This window comes from Meleagris gallopavo, chromosome 1 (genome assembly GCF_000146605.3).
Source record: "Meleagris gallopavo isolate NT-WF06-2002-E0010 breed Aviagen turkey brand Nicholas breeding stock chromosome 1, Turkey_5.1, whole genome shotgun sequence".
NCBI classification, from domain to species: domain Eukaryota; kingdom Metazoa; phylum Chordata; class Aves; order Galliformes; family Phasianidae; genus Meleagris; species Meleagris gallopavo.
In genome coordinates, this window is record NC_015011.2 from 188,572,517 (window position 1) to 188,587,589 (window position 15,073).

Genomic DNA, 15,073 nt, shown 5'->3' on the forward strand with positions numbered 1-15,073 from the left:
TTTTTTTTATTTTAAGCTTGCATTGCAAAGAGAGCGTCCCCTGACATTCAATAACTGCAAGGGAAAGAGGAGAAAACAGAATGCTAATAGGTTCATAATGCAGAGGCAAGGCAAAGGAAGCTCCTCTAGCACGCTACTTGAGTTATATCAGAGCTTCATTGCATGAGATATCAAGGCGGGTGACAGCATTTGCTCTGACAACAACAGAAATTTGGCACATTTAATATTCTTCTCCTATTATAATATAACTAGGTAAGAGGTATTTTTAAAACTTTACCTCCTACTATGTTTGCACAGCTCATTCTTTGCATTACACAGATTTTATTCGTATTTCGGTCTGTCTGCAGACCAGTCAAGTGATCAGAATACTTTCAATGCTGCCCTGCTGAAGTATTAATCAGTTCACCACAGTACCAATTTTATAGTATCATTCAAACTCCCAGTATGATCAACATCAAGTAAACAGCAATCAACTTTATCTGAACATCATATTTATTTTACAATCCTTCTCATAACTTATGGTTTGACTTTTTCTTCGGGTATATTTTCTCTTGAATAGATGTAATACAGAGGTATTGAGATTTTAAGTGTGATTAATTAAGAGCTGAAGAGCAATGTGCTTCTTTGAGAGATCAGGGAGAAATAAATCTAGGTTTAAGCACATGCTTAAATCTCAGAGATATCAGCAGACACTGTTGAAAGCAGTGTTTTTTGTGTGCTTTATTCCCTCATGACAATTACCTTCTTTTTTCAGTGTTCCAAAGCTCCTCACAATCTCATGAACCACAGCTGCTCCACTCTGAGGATCAATGCCACCAAATACCCATGAGTCACGGTGGCCTCCCAAGATGACATATCTATCTAGAAAAATATGGAAGTTTACTTAAAAAAAAATTTTTGCCTGCTATAGTGTTGTTAATTACACACAGAATCATAGAATTGTAGTGGCTGGAAGGGAACTTTAGAGATCATAGAATACAACTCCCCTGCTAAAGCAGGTTCCCTACAGAACAGGTTGCACAGGAAGGTGTCCAGATAGGTCTTGAATATCTCCAGAGCAGGAGACTCCACAACTTTTCTGGGTTGCCTGCTCCAGTGCTCATCACTCTCACAGTAAATTCTTCCTTGCGTTTATATGGAACTTCCTGTTCTCAGTTTTTGCCCATTGTCCCCTCTGCTATTGCTGCATGCCACCAAAAAGAGCCTGCCCCCATCAACTTTACTCCAACACTTCAGATACTTATGAACAGTGATGAGATCCACTCTCAGCCTTCTCTTCTCCAGACTGAAGAGGTGCAGGTCTTTCAGCTTTTCCTCATGTGGAAGATGTTCCAGACTCCTAATCATCTTTGTGGACCTTTCCTAGAAGATTCCTGTCCTTTTTGAACTGAAGAGCCCGGAAATGGACACAGCAGGATTGGAACTTATTTCTAGTTTCTCATGTAGGTGTCAGGTAACAAAGCTTACTAGTTTGTATCACATATAATGTAAAGGTAAAATATATTTTTAATATCTAGACGTTTTTCTGCATTTTCAGCCAATGCTAAAAAACTTGTCAAACAATTCAATCCCACAAGATCTCCTAAATTTCATATTACTTCTACCATTAGAAATTCTGTGGTTTGCCTCAAAAATAGACGCGTCTTTTCATGTTTTACAATAGTGTGTGTATTTTTGTACATCATGCTGACTCCCAGCATTGCAAGTATGTATTTCTTGAGTATGCATACAGTAAAAAGATGTTCAACGTGATGGAAATGTGATTAATATGATCAAAGGCAGATTAAATAGCTGTGGTAAGATAATATGGTTAGCAGTTGTGTTTCAGAGAACAGGGAAGGGCTGCAGTTTCATATTAAATGAATGCATAATTCTAGGGATGTCTCTATGCTTTTTTATAGTGTAAATATAACATTGGCTGCAGAAACGATGGAAACGATGTATTCAGGTGGAATGGAAAGCCTGTTTTTGAACCATTTCCATTTGGTTTTGAACTCTTCCAAATGGCAATATTGTTCCCTCATTAACAGGGAAAAATATCCACTCAAGAGTATTCCTTCAGTTCCAAAACTGCCTGTTTGAAGGCAAATATTCTGTCTAGTGTATGACTCCCCCTTTGGAACTCAGCATTTATACTCTTAACTGTATGAAAACTGATGCAGTAAGTATTTCAACACCAAGTATCACACAAAGCAGTATTTCAGAGAAAATTATCTTCCTCATTTCCCCTTTCTAGCTTGTCCACTGTAGACAAACGACTTTACCTGGTTCCACTGCGCCTCTGATGGTACCAATCACATTGTAAATTCTTGTTATTTTGTTGTTGCTATGAATGTGCATTTTTATCTTTCTGGTGCATTGGGAAGAAAATCCGAAGAAAAAATTAACCAGATTACATTATAAAGCACCAACACCTTTAAAAAGCATACAGAATAAACTGTAATGAATTCAGCACAGTCTGCGTGTTCGTACTGATGTGGCACCTCAGACATCAGAAAATCAGATGAACTGAGTTGTGTCACAGACTCTCTTTATCCACAACACACATGGAGGTACAACAGCTCATCCTCAAAGATGCCTCCATATTTTTTCTGGAAGAAGAGGTCTGACTAAAAGACAAAAGGTCAAATGGTTCATACGAAGTCAATACAGTAGTTCAGCCAATAGTGAAATGCCTGGAATTAATCCTAAACTGTAAGTATTTACTTAAACACAAATCTGAGGCAATAAAAATGACACTGCACTTCCAGCATTTTTTTCTGGAAATCTTAAAAGTGTAGGTTAATAATGTTTCATACATGGCAAAAGGTAAGATCAAAAGCCAGTCCAACAAGAATTTCAAATACATAGGTTCTGTTCTCAAAAAATAACCCGTCTATTCAAATAGCTTGCCAAAAGCTAGATGACTGTCAAATGGTTCAAGATTAGCTTGAAACTAAAGCAATTCAGTCATATGAGCCCAATTAGATGTGAATCTATTGAAGCTTTGCACACAGAGCAGTTCAGCCCAGGAAATAGCCAAAATCAAAGGAACAATGCATATAACCTCAACTACTGTATCTTCAGTCAAATCTTATTGCTCTACCAATTTTTTTCTCCAATCCCAAACATGTTTCCCTTATGAAACAGAACTTACCTTGTAGAATAATTTGTTGTGAATCCAGGACCAACATTGTAAGACACATTCAAATTTCCTTTCCAGCTACTATGCGGTGGTGCAGAACCTCCCATATTACTATTATGAAAAGAAATACATAATAGTATCATTGCTATTAGAATCATCTTGCAGCAGCATCAAACACAAACAAGGAACCAGAAACCACGTTTTGCTCAGAGTCATGCAAATGCAGAGCACAGTGATGGTCACTGTCTTAAACATTTTGTACCATAAGGTTTCAAAGGTGACTAATCTACATTTTTGGCTACATTAATACAAGTATTTTAACAAGAGGAACTGTTCCTGGGCATTGAGGACTGTTCAGAATGGAAAAGTCTTTGCTTCCAAGGGTTTTGCATATTAACTGTTCATTGTAAATGGTCCTTGGAACTTTCTACTACCTTAAACTGCATTTGCAGTTTTCATTCGGGAGACTTATTTGGACCATTCTAACAGTTTAACAGCACAGGCAATTGTCTTTCAGTGTCTGTCTCTGGGCACCATTTAATATGGTGGCATAGACATAGCTGAAGTGTTCTTAAGATGAACAAATACGATGTGCCCAAGTCATCTTTTCTTGCTCCAAGTTGAATGTTCAAGGACAATGCTGCACCTGCCAACTCTACTGCATCTTAGTTTTTCAATGTATATGTTTTGTTAACATAAAAATGAATTTTAATATCATCCTCTGCAAAGCTTGGAGCCTGTCTTCAGATCACTTGCATAATTAGTATGCACACTTACTTACATATAGGTATCTATTAAATACTTTTTAACTCTCCAGAGTTTTTCCAGTATCCTTACATTAGTTTGCTAGCATCATTTCACATTTACACAACATAATACAAGTGAGGAAAGAAAACACATGGCTTCATATAACTACAACAGAACACAGATACTGTCCTATCAAAGATGTATAGTCAAGTATTCACCTGGACACTTTAATACCTTTTTTTTTTTTTTCCACAAAACAAGCATCACAGCAGGCCCACAAGTTCTTGCCTTTTCTCTACAGTAACATTATAACTTCAGTGTACCTGTGCTAATCATTGTAATCACGTAATACCTGATGTATTAAAAACAGCCCTTTCCAAAACACTTTGCATGAATCTGGTACATAGCAACATATGTAGATCTCCTACAGATCCCTAATCACAAACAGGATTTCAAAAACTACAGAAGTTGTTGAGTAAAAAAATCTTTTCCCTTTCTTTTCAAACACTCTTCGCATTGTCACTGAACGGTCTTAAAAATTCTCTGTCTCCCAAACACTTACCGCAGTAATGATTCAGCATCATGGTAGCCAATGGGATGAACTGGTATTTTTGGGAGACCAACACCACTGGCTTTGTCTAACCGATAGGTGTATTCTGAAAGGCAAAGATGAGGATTTCTGTCCTTAGAAGTCTGAGAAGGAATCTGTACATTTCACAGCACAGTCCTCAAAGACACCACAGGACTCAAAGAGAATCATTTCACTTCCCTATAACTTGGGCTGACATTCCCTCGGTGACTTCCCTATTTATGCTCCATCAGCACATTTTCAAAACAACACTAAAAAATATTCTTCCACAGCGTCTACAGTTACACATTCAAAATTGGATGGAGATTTTAAAACTATTTCTTAATCATGTTTTTTGTTTGTTTTTTTTTTTGCATTGAAATGATACAGAAATACTTCTCTTTGTGGGAAGCAACTTCAGAAAAAGACACAGCCGAAAAACAAGACTAAAGTGTGTGCCCATAGTCTAATGCTTGGAACACCAAGCTGGGCATCTGCCAGAGATTCAGATACAGTCTTACACACTAGACTAATGAATATTCTGTTTTGCTGTTTTCACAAAAGAAAATAAATAAATAAATGAGGACTAGGTTTTACTCAGGCAAGACATAATTCAAATAATTTTTTTTCCCCCCCACAAACCAGAATCTAAATTTTCACGGTGTGGACAAACATAAACATTTGGAAGCCATTTTTCTAGTTGGTTATGGAATAGATTGGAATTTCGAGCTTAAACAAAGTGACCTTTGTGGAGGCAGACTTTCCTCTTAGTAACTGTAATGAAGACATACAAATGTCTAGCTCCACAGTAATTTTCAATACCCATTCAGGAAGTGTGTGATGGTCCACTGAACAGACACTTCACCTTTTGCAGGATAGCCTGGTGTCAGAGGATCTCCTGCACCATTCAGGTTTAATACATTTCCACGCTGAGCTCCTCCACCTGGAAGGTTCCAGCCATTTGGATACGGATCTACTCCTGGAGCCCAGTAGTCAGCAGGGTCCGAATAGAGAATAATTCCCTTGGCACCTGCCAGCTCAGCATTCTTCACCTGCAAAGCACATCTCTGGTTTCTATCCAGACCTTTATAACTTGACATACGCATTCAAGGGGCAAAAGAAAGTATTATAAATTACAGTGATTATAACTTGGAACCTTTCACACAGCTTTAGCTAAGTAAAGGTCCCATACTTGTCTCATATCAAAAAGATCACATAGATACACAGATAGTGAAGTAGGAGACTTGCACACCAGTATAAACAGTTGTTAGAAACACCACCTTAAGAGTGAATGTATCATCCCTTTATGTCAGTGAGGACATATCTCTTCCAAACTAAATGGCAACTGCCTGTCCCTCTGGTTATGAGTAATTTTGATGTATTTCATTTTAATAAATGACTCACATTCTTCTATAATGTTTAAGTCTTTTCCATTCAGATAGTATCTTTAAGAGTGGCAGCCTATAAAAATTCAATGACAGTATTGTCTGACCTAGAGTTAAGAGCCACAAGTCACTTTTCACTGGTGAAAATAGCATATATGTAAACCAGTGAGTTCTCCAGAAGATTACTCAAGTCTGTATAATAAATTTTGGCATTCCAATTAGGATATTCAGTGTTTGACACTCAGATCTAACTGAAAAATTCAAAATACAGCACTTCCCAAATAATATTAAGGTGCATTTGAACAAACTGGGAAGAATAGACTACTTCACAGAGTATATTACGGGAGCATGTTAGTTACATTTTGGAACAATTAATAGTAAGCAGATACATTTTGAAATATGTAACATTTTCCAATTTACTTTTATCCTTTAGATTATTATATACATAACAAATATATATTTTTCTATCCCCTATTAAATAATTTTCTTTGAACGCACCTCTATGAAAACCTCAATTACACTACAAGCTTGAGAAGACTTTGCTTAAGAGATTCAGTCTCTTGAAATCAACTAAAGGAAGCCATAAATCACGTTTTTGTATAGAGTGATTACCTTATTTCCTCTGAAGATCTTCCCATATCTGGCAATAACAATCTTTCCTGTACAGTTAATTCCCATTTCACGTTCTAGCTTAAAGAAGTCCTCAGTGCGGCCATAATTGACATACACTAACTCACCCTGATAGAAGGAAACAGAATTTGAATGTCAATGAGCATAACAGAAGGAGGATGGGATCTAGCAAGACAATAGGCTGGGAACAATAATCTTCAGGACTGGCTCTTGTATGAATTCTTTTCTGATAGAGGCATTTAGGTAAGTAAGTGACTTCTCATGAATTTACAATAATATAAAAAGCTGTGTGACCTCAAGCCTCTATAGAGAACATAAGATATGATTCAGAAATCGAGTGTAAACTCTCAGAGCATTGGCCTTTCTTCTCTCCTAGTCTGCTCAAGCTCTAGTCAGTCAGCCTTGGACAGTTGGAGGCATCCCAAAACTATCTTAGGAAGAAACATGCTGCCCTGTTTAGAATAAATGCCTATATTGAGATTGAAGAACCAGTTTAAGGTAGACACTTGCCATTTCAGACAGCTAAACTTAGGTGACAGATAACTCTTCTCAAAGTGCATTTCTCTGTATGACCACATGCTTCCAGAGAGATACTCAATTTAATTTCAAAAACGAATAAGCTTAAATCTCCTACACAGTCTGTAACCAGACATTCAGGTGGCCTTGCAAGACAGCATACAGCATAGACTGAGGTACAGCCCTCTAACTGTACTGGCTTCATCACAGAATCACAGAATGGCCCAGGTTGGAAGGGACCTCAAGGATCATGAAGCCCCAACCCCCCCACCACAGGCAGGGCCATCAACCTCTACATTTAATACTAGACCAGGCTGCCCAGGGCCCCATCCAATCTGGCCTTGAACACCTCCAGGAACAGGGGCATCCACAGCGTCTCTGGGCATCCTGTTCCAGCACCTCACCACTCTCATAGTAAAGAACTTCCCCCTAACATCCAAAGGCATGAAGCATTTTTCCAGTCATTTAAAAAGGAATGAAGGAAGGAATAGAATTTTACTGCTATTTATGATGCTAATGTTCCAAACCAACACTACTGTATGTAAGAACGTGACTTCATGTCATCACTGTGTAAGCTTTCTACTAAAGATTTATATGAAAAGAAGTTTTTGCTCAAAACTTAACTTCTTTCCTCTGTTTATTGAGATCTAGTTGAAATACATCACAAAAAAGAAAAATATATTGTATCTGAGACCAGGGTACACTTGTCACAGTTTTATGATTTTTGTTATTAGTATTCCACATCATCACATCATGTAAAGCTCGAGGAATTAAAGAGTTAATACTCCAATTTCTTGGACTGACTTCTGGATACCTGGTCAGAAGAGAAGAACTACATACCCTGGAAGACTTTCCTTCAGAGAAAAAGGAAAGACCTGTAAGTCTTGGGACTCCCTCCCTCTCTCTCTGCCTGGCAGTGTATGGGTGTGCTCCCCAGCCATTCCACCTTCAATTCAAAGTAAGGCCTTCGGTTTCAGATATTCTCTCTCTCATTTTACTTGATTTATTAGCCTTAATTCCAACTATATATTGTATTATATTGTGTTATCTTGCCTCCCAATATCGTATTTAGTAAATTAACTTTCCTCCTCAGATCACTGCTTGTGTTCTGTATTTAGGCCCATCTCCCATCTCCCTACACTTCCCCCTTTCCCCTTCCCCTTTCCCAGGGCGTGGATCCATGGGTCCCTTGCCCCATTTGTCACAGAACTGGGCTGAAGTGGCCCACAAACCATTGACACCCTCCCCTCCCCTTTTTGGGTCAGTGGGCATGTGGGCCTGCTGTCCTCCTGTCACAGACAGAGATAGACCTAGAAAACCCTGTGACAATACTACATCTACCAGAAATGAGGAGCAGCTATTTCTAAATCTCTGCAGGGTTTCACTCTAGCAGGTAAGAAGCTACTATCCCACTCTGACAGTATATAACCTTCAAAATACAGTCACTACCACTTATTTTTAAAGAGCAGCTGCAGGAAACAGTAATGGTGCTAGCAGCGCCTAACTGTACCTCTACAACTCCCTGATTAGAGCTTTCACCCAGAAGATAAGAAAGCTGAGTTCCTGGCCTCTCTCAGTATGAAGAGCTTTCATCCATTTCTTCCCACTTCTCAGGAAGGTGTCCTACTCTTGATACTACAGTTACCCTGGCATGCAGGTTCTTGACAGCCTTCTCCCTTCATTGAACTTCGAGCTTTATGCAGGAACTGTTCCAAAATTCAGAGCAGAAAGCCTAAGACTGATGAATGCACCTGGCAGGTTCCAAACCTCTCTCCACAGCCTAGTTCTTTTTAATAAAATGGCTTTTAACATAAAGAGCATAAAAAGATCTGGGAAAACTCAGACGAGCCCAGAACACAGGCAGCATTCCCACTGCAGAAGTTTATACGTGCTCCCTCCTATGCTATTTGCAGTAGAGCTGCAACAGCTGCTTACTGAAGAATGTTGTGGCTAACAGCACCAGTATCTGGAGCTATTATCAAACTATTACGCTTTAAGGGAAGCATAAGCAATATATTTTGAATAGACAATCTGTCCGTTAGGTATTGTTTCTTTCAGAAACAATGTTCTCCTATTTAATTCAAATAAAATCATTTTCTAAAGAAGGAAGCTGCATCTTTTAGAACTTGTTTTTATTGTTATTTCCCATATCCCATAATTTACTGTAGCTCACTAGAAATCAAATAAAACAGTGAAGTTATTCTGTCTTTCTGTGGGAATATTAAAACAGGAAGACAGAATCGATGAATTTTACCTTATACTACCTTCCAAATTTCCCACTGTGATTCTTGAAACACTCATAATTCTCATATCCTAGGAGACAGGCTATCTGTCTGGCTCTCCAGCTTCCTCTGAGTATGAATATAGGGTATCTTTTGCTTTCTGGGCTTGCACAGCTTACTAACAAGCTTCAGAAAGCATATGAATTTAATACACTAGCAGATTCCAAAGTCAGCTCCAACTTTAGAGGACAGCTTGGATGAGAGGACCTCCAGAGGGCCCTCCCCACCTATTATTCTATGTACAGACAGGGAAGGTACAGCAAGCAAAAAAATATTTCCTATTCTTACAAATTATGTATTGAAACAATTAATGACCACAGAATAGAAAACTCCTGTCACACAGACCAGCTTCAGAATAGACAGTTTGTTAGCTGGTGTCATCTGCGCAAGAGAGAAAAGATAAATGCTAGCAATAGCCATTTGCAATAGCCATGGTACACTGCACAGCTACAGCTGTACAAACTCTCTGGAAAACCACACTTTGAAAAAGAGGTTGTTTAATTGCCTACTTAAATGTAAGTCTTATTTTGATCACCAAGATGGAAAAGAATAGTGAATATCTGGAGAAGCTGAAGAAGTGGATAAAACAAAAGATTTATTTTCACATTTTTAGGAAAATGCAAAACAATTCAATTTTAAGTCAAACTAGAGGGAAAAAACAAACATGTACGTATGACAGTTCAGTTTCAACACAGCTCCATTGTAAAACTCCCAACAACATCAGGGCTGACTCATCTTTCTTACTGGTAGTATGTCAGGGTCTGTACACACACAGCCTAAGACCTAGGAATTTTATATTACTCTATTCCACACTATTCCATTCTACTTTACACTACACTATGCTCCAGTATCCCATTTTCTCTTATTTCTATCTCTGTCCCTGCCTCTTTTACTATTTCACTATTTTACCTCAGGCATTCCTTGGGCTGAAAATGCACTGTAGGGTGGCACCACATCTCCAACTGCCTCATACCCTGCAGGAGGCGGCTCTGACAGTGATGTGTTGAATACCTAGTAGGTAGGAAAGAACAAACAAAAAAGTAAACCAGGAAATATGAAAAAGAAGTACTGTTTATGCAGGCACATTTCACAGGCATTTATGTTTAAAGGACTCTAGTTTTTTAACTCAAAATGAGATGTGACCAAAACTTTAATAAGCAATGGATATCACTTTCTGTATGCAAATTCAGTGTGTGATCTTGATAGTCTCACTGTCACAGAAGCCTGTTTATGTGAACCCAGGCTCCTTTAAAGGTGTCAATATAGCAAGTAAGAGAAGGTTAGATCACAGTAATAAAAAAAATGTTTGCATTCTGCTCATCCCTCATCCTTCAGCGAGCAGTAGAGCTGCTCTGTAATGAACTGATTTTATTTGTATGAGTGTATCTTGAGGCATAAACTCTGTAATCTTCAAGGAACTGAATTCAGCACAATCACCAATACTGTAAAATGACTCAATACAAGTAATGATGCTAACCATGGTTGATTTCCTTTCCCTAAATAACAAAGCAATTTTAAAACAGCTGAATTACATACAGTAACTCTAATACATACTTCTCCTTTCATCCATGTGTGTCAGTAAGCTGCATGAAGCAGCGTAGTTATTAGTATTCCTAGCACAAAAATGAAGAAACAAATATATAAATTAAGAAAAAATAAATAAAGCAAATGAGAACCACTAATTTCCATAAACTTCGAATCAGGTGCCACACCATGAACAGAGCAGAGGATAGCTTTTCCTTCCAGTCTTCCCAGGTGTATAAAGGTGTTTTTTTGCACTTTTTGCAAAAACAGGTGTTTTCAGTACCTCATTTCCATGCTCATCAATTATTGAGATGTAATTTGGTTTATTTTCATCAGGATAAGAGAGCAGGACATCATAATGAACCAACTGAACAGAATCCAAACCAAACTCCTTCCACTCAGCTTGAACCTGCTGAGCCAGATGGAGATTCTCTTTTGTTCCTGCAAGGTGAGGACGCTGTGTAAAATTGCTAGAAGAAACAGAAACAATTGGTCAGGATCAGGCATTGCTGCATATAATCCTAACCTAGCTAGAAACATCTCCTGGATATGACCAGATATACCCAGACTGAATCAAGACCAAGATTCTTCAGCATTTATATTTTTGTCTGCCATACACATAACGTGAGGCAAAAGGTTTTTTCAGTCATAGGTGTTTACATCTTGTTAGCAATACAGCCTAGCAAGAATGGCAGAAAATCAGCCACAGGGTATTATTCTTGCTTCATTCCTTGTCTTCTGGGCAACCTAGGGCCTGTCATTTCTCTGCATAATAAGACCAGCCTTCCTTGAAGCAGTAAAATAACTGAGCACAATTACTTCGAGGTATTCAGTTTAGAAATGTGCATAATTACTGTGATCCTTACATTGAATTAGCTGGATAGTCACCTCAGATCCCACTGTTTTAATTAATTTTAGCACAAATACTGATTTATCTGAAAGTTGACACTGAGTGTGTTTTGTTGGCAAATACTAGCATGAGTTTGTAGCAGCTTACAAACAAGGAACAGAAAAACTAGGCAGCTTGTGACTTAAGAGACATGCACACTGAATAAAAAATAGTGTATGATACCAGGAATGGTGAGCAACTCATCAGCTGAAAATGAAAGTTGGCCAGATTATTGAGAAAACCCAGTGGTGAACTGATCTAAAGAAGCCTCCATTGAATGAGATTATCATCATTATGTTCACATATGACCGTGCCATCAGCAAGCCACATGAACCAAGTGGTGTTTATGAAGGAAAGGAGACCTCAGATAAGATCCAGGTATGAGGTTGGGGAAAATTTTACTTCTTAGGTTCCACTGAGTGTTACCAAAAAACAGCAAAGTACTTTGGAAGAATTATATACTTCTGATTTTTGTACAGAGCCATTTTCTTCTGATAACATCAACAGTTTCTATCAAGACTGTACTGCACTGCTCCTCATACAGTCACGGCACCATTTTCTGGATTTGATTACAATTTGAGTTATGCAATAGTGTTCTCCTGTGTTATATCCCCATTTAATAGAAATTTGTTTTTCTTCATTTCCCATTCTAATCTGTTGACTGCATGTACTGCTAGTTCTGAGTAGTGATTAAGCACTTGTGTATTCCACCACAGAACTGGCTGCATGTCAGTAAATGTGGTACAGTGTTTCCTGTTGGCAGAGAAACAGAGTTTGGAGGGCAGAAAGCTTCTTTTACAGAGTGGTTGAGCAACAGTTGGTGTTCTAGGAGCCAAAACACAGATTGAAGAGTGCAAAAAATCTTAAGTTTTCGATGTTTACATAGCCCAGTTACGGCTGTTACGCAGTAAAGAGAATGTACTTTCCAGCTAACTTACTTGCAATAGTTTGTGGAAGTGCTCTTAAAATGAAATAGCTGGGATTGACAATCAAGAAGCTGAACATGTTTGGGTTTTTTTTGTTTGTTTTTTGTTTTTTTTGTAATTTGGTTTTGCAGTAAGATATAACTTCCTGCTATTTAATCAGGCTGGGATTTAAAGACAAATCCAGAACTATTGCCTACCTCTAAAAGCACTGATACTTTAATATTTTACATAGAAAGTCAGTGTCTACCTAAAATCTACAACTTCTAGCTTGAATAGATATATTATTTTAACAAATATCACACCTTCCTAGTAGAAAATCTGTTTACAAGGTCCCTAGAACAAACGATTAATAATGCATCAGCTTCCTAGCAGCTAAGGCTTCTAAACTTTAAGAAATCAAGAAATTAACTACAGTAATTCAACTACAATAGATTTTAAAAATCTACAGTGCCATTTTTTTACCACTTGAATTTTCAGGAAGAAAAGTTAGCATCTTTGCTTGTAGAAGTAGAAAACTTCCTTGGGGAAAAAAACCATGGTCTTAAAAGTGTCTTTACAGCTTTAAAGATAACCATTCTAGCTGTTCACTGTGAGGAGAGGGAGTGCTTGGGAATATCTTTCTTCAAGAAAGTGAGAACATGACAGAATGCTGCCAAGTAACACAAATGTGGTCAGAAATTTGGGAGAACAGCAAAAAAGTGTAAAGGTCTCTACACGAAGAAACACAAGCTCAAATACTGGCATGATTTTTTTTGCTTTAATGCTTAAGTACTCCACTATTTTGCACTGAATCTGTCCTGACCTAAGTTCATTCATAAAGCCTAATTTGAAGTAAACACCCTCCATACAAAAACAGTGTAAGGTCAACATTGCTGTTGACTAAATAGGCCACAGAAGTGAAAGAGTGAACTTCTATGATTGTGCAAGTATTCACCAACTGCTGAGCAAAAATTTGGCCAGCTCTTAATTACTTTTAAGTATTGAGTTTGCTGAGAATGACTCCAACTATTTTCAACACAAACAAGAATGAGAGGAGTCAAGATGGACTGTACTCTCTCTCATCTTACTGGGAAACATTAGTTGAAACCAATGGCCAAGAACCTACACACTGATCTGTTAAGTGGTATCCTTGGGCTGGTTCCTGATTTATTTATTTTTTTTTGACAGATAAACCTACACATTACTTACAAAAGAAAGTGCTTGATGTTTTCAGCTTTCATCTCAGCCATAAATGCCGCCTTCATCTCCAAATGAGGTCTTAAAGGTATCATCTCTTCTACAGGTTTCGCAAACCAGCCTATACAACACATCAAAATACATTTTTCTTCAATATCACAAGATTTTCACTGTTTATTTTACCATTATTCTTTATCATAGCACAATAAAACAGCCACAACTTGATACTGGTAATGGCAGTAATAGTCCTGCACCACAGTATTTGTTAGCTAGGACACTGAGTCCAGTGCTATACAGTGCTATACCAATCACAGTCATTTTACCACAGATCTTACATCACAGAATCATTAAGGTTGGAAACAACCACTAAGATCACCTAGTCCAACTGTCAGCTCACTCTCACAATGTCCACTACGTCCCCCAGTGCTACATCTCCATAGCTCCTGAAGACCTCCAGAGATGGTGACTCCACCACCTCCCTGGGCAGCACATGCCACTCATCATCACACTTTTTGGAAAGAAATTCTTCCTAATATCCAACCTGAACTGCCCCTGCCACAACTTAAGGCTATTATCTCCCACCCTATTGTTTTTACCTGAGACAGGAGGCTGACCCCCACTTAGCTGCAACCTCCTTTCAAAGAGTTGTAAAGAGGGTCACAATCTCCCCTGAGCCTCCTCTCCTCCAAATGAAGAGATGTTGAGGACTCCTATCTTCCCTGAGCACCAGAACATGATGCTGACAGTCATTTCAGAAAGATAGCAGCTTTAAAAAAAAGAAAGAAACAGACTCCCTTTTTAAGGAGTCTTTTAACTCTCTGTCTCTGGTTCTTATCCTGGAAACCTTCCCTTACTATACAGGCATTATCAGAGTAAGTGATGAGAGGAATACCTGGCTAGAAAGTTTCTCACATCTGTTTTTATTTTTAAGTCAAGACATACAATTATAGAATCTTTAGAATGGGAAGGGACCTTTAAAGGACATCTAGCTCAACCCCCACGCAATGATCAGGGACACCTACAGCTCCATCAGGTGCTCAGAGCCCCGTCCTGTCTGACTTTCAGTGTCTCCACGGGTAGGCTATTCATCACTTCTCTGGGCAACCTGCCCCAATGCTTCACTACCCTTTCTTATATCCAATTTCAATCTTTTTCGGCTTGAAACCATTTCCCCTTGTCCTCTTACCGCAGGCCCTGATAAAGAGTCTGTCCCCTTCTTTCACCCTTCCCTAATCCTGAGCCATCTGTGCACGACTCCCCAACCCCGTCCCTCCTCCCTCCTCCCTCCTCCCTCCTCCCTCCTCCT

The 15,073-nt window shown here is 38.5% G+C and overlaps 1 protein-coding gene across 1 annotated transcript; it reads right to left on the reverse strand.

The window, feature by feature from the left end:
* Nucleotides 1-667: 667 nt before the first annotated feature.
* Nucleotides 668-14,517, reverse strand: LOC100550836 (glutamate carboxypeptidase 2-like). The gene is made up of 10 exons (XM_010706200.3): nt 14,364-14,517; nt 13,780-13,888; nt 11,060-11,246; nt 10,162-10,263; nt 6,437-6,562; nt 5,305-5,491; nt 4,434-4,527; nt 3,137-3,235; nt 2,265-2,350; nt 668-861 (listed from the first exon to the last, which is right to left on the reverse strand). Exons 2-10 carry the CDS (start codon nt 13,860-13,862, stop codon nt 683-685), a joined length of 1,143 nt encoding a protein of 380 aa, XP_010704502.2. The 5' UTR covers nt 13,863-13,888; nt 14,364-14,517; the 3' UTR covers nt 668-682.
* Nucleotides 14,518-15,073: the final 556 nt, after the last annotated feature.

What these genes read in the sequence shown, in the direction of transcription:
- LOC100550836 (XM_010706200.3), bottom strand. Translation starts at nt 13,862, where the DNA reads ATGATACCTTTAAGACCTCATTTGGAGATGAAGGCGGCATTTATGGCT. An exon ending in CAGCCCAAGGAATGCCTGAG is followed by an intron (nt 6,563 to 10,161) that starts GTAAAATAGTGA and finishes TCCTTCTATCAG; the next exon opens with GGTGAGTTAGTGTATGTCAA. An exon ending in CAGAGGCGCAGTGGAACCAG is followed by an intron (nt 862 to 2,264) that starts GTAAAGTCGTTT and finishes ATATTTTTCTAG; the next exon opens with ATAGATATGTCATCTTGGGA.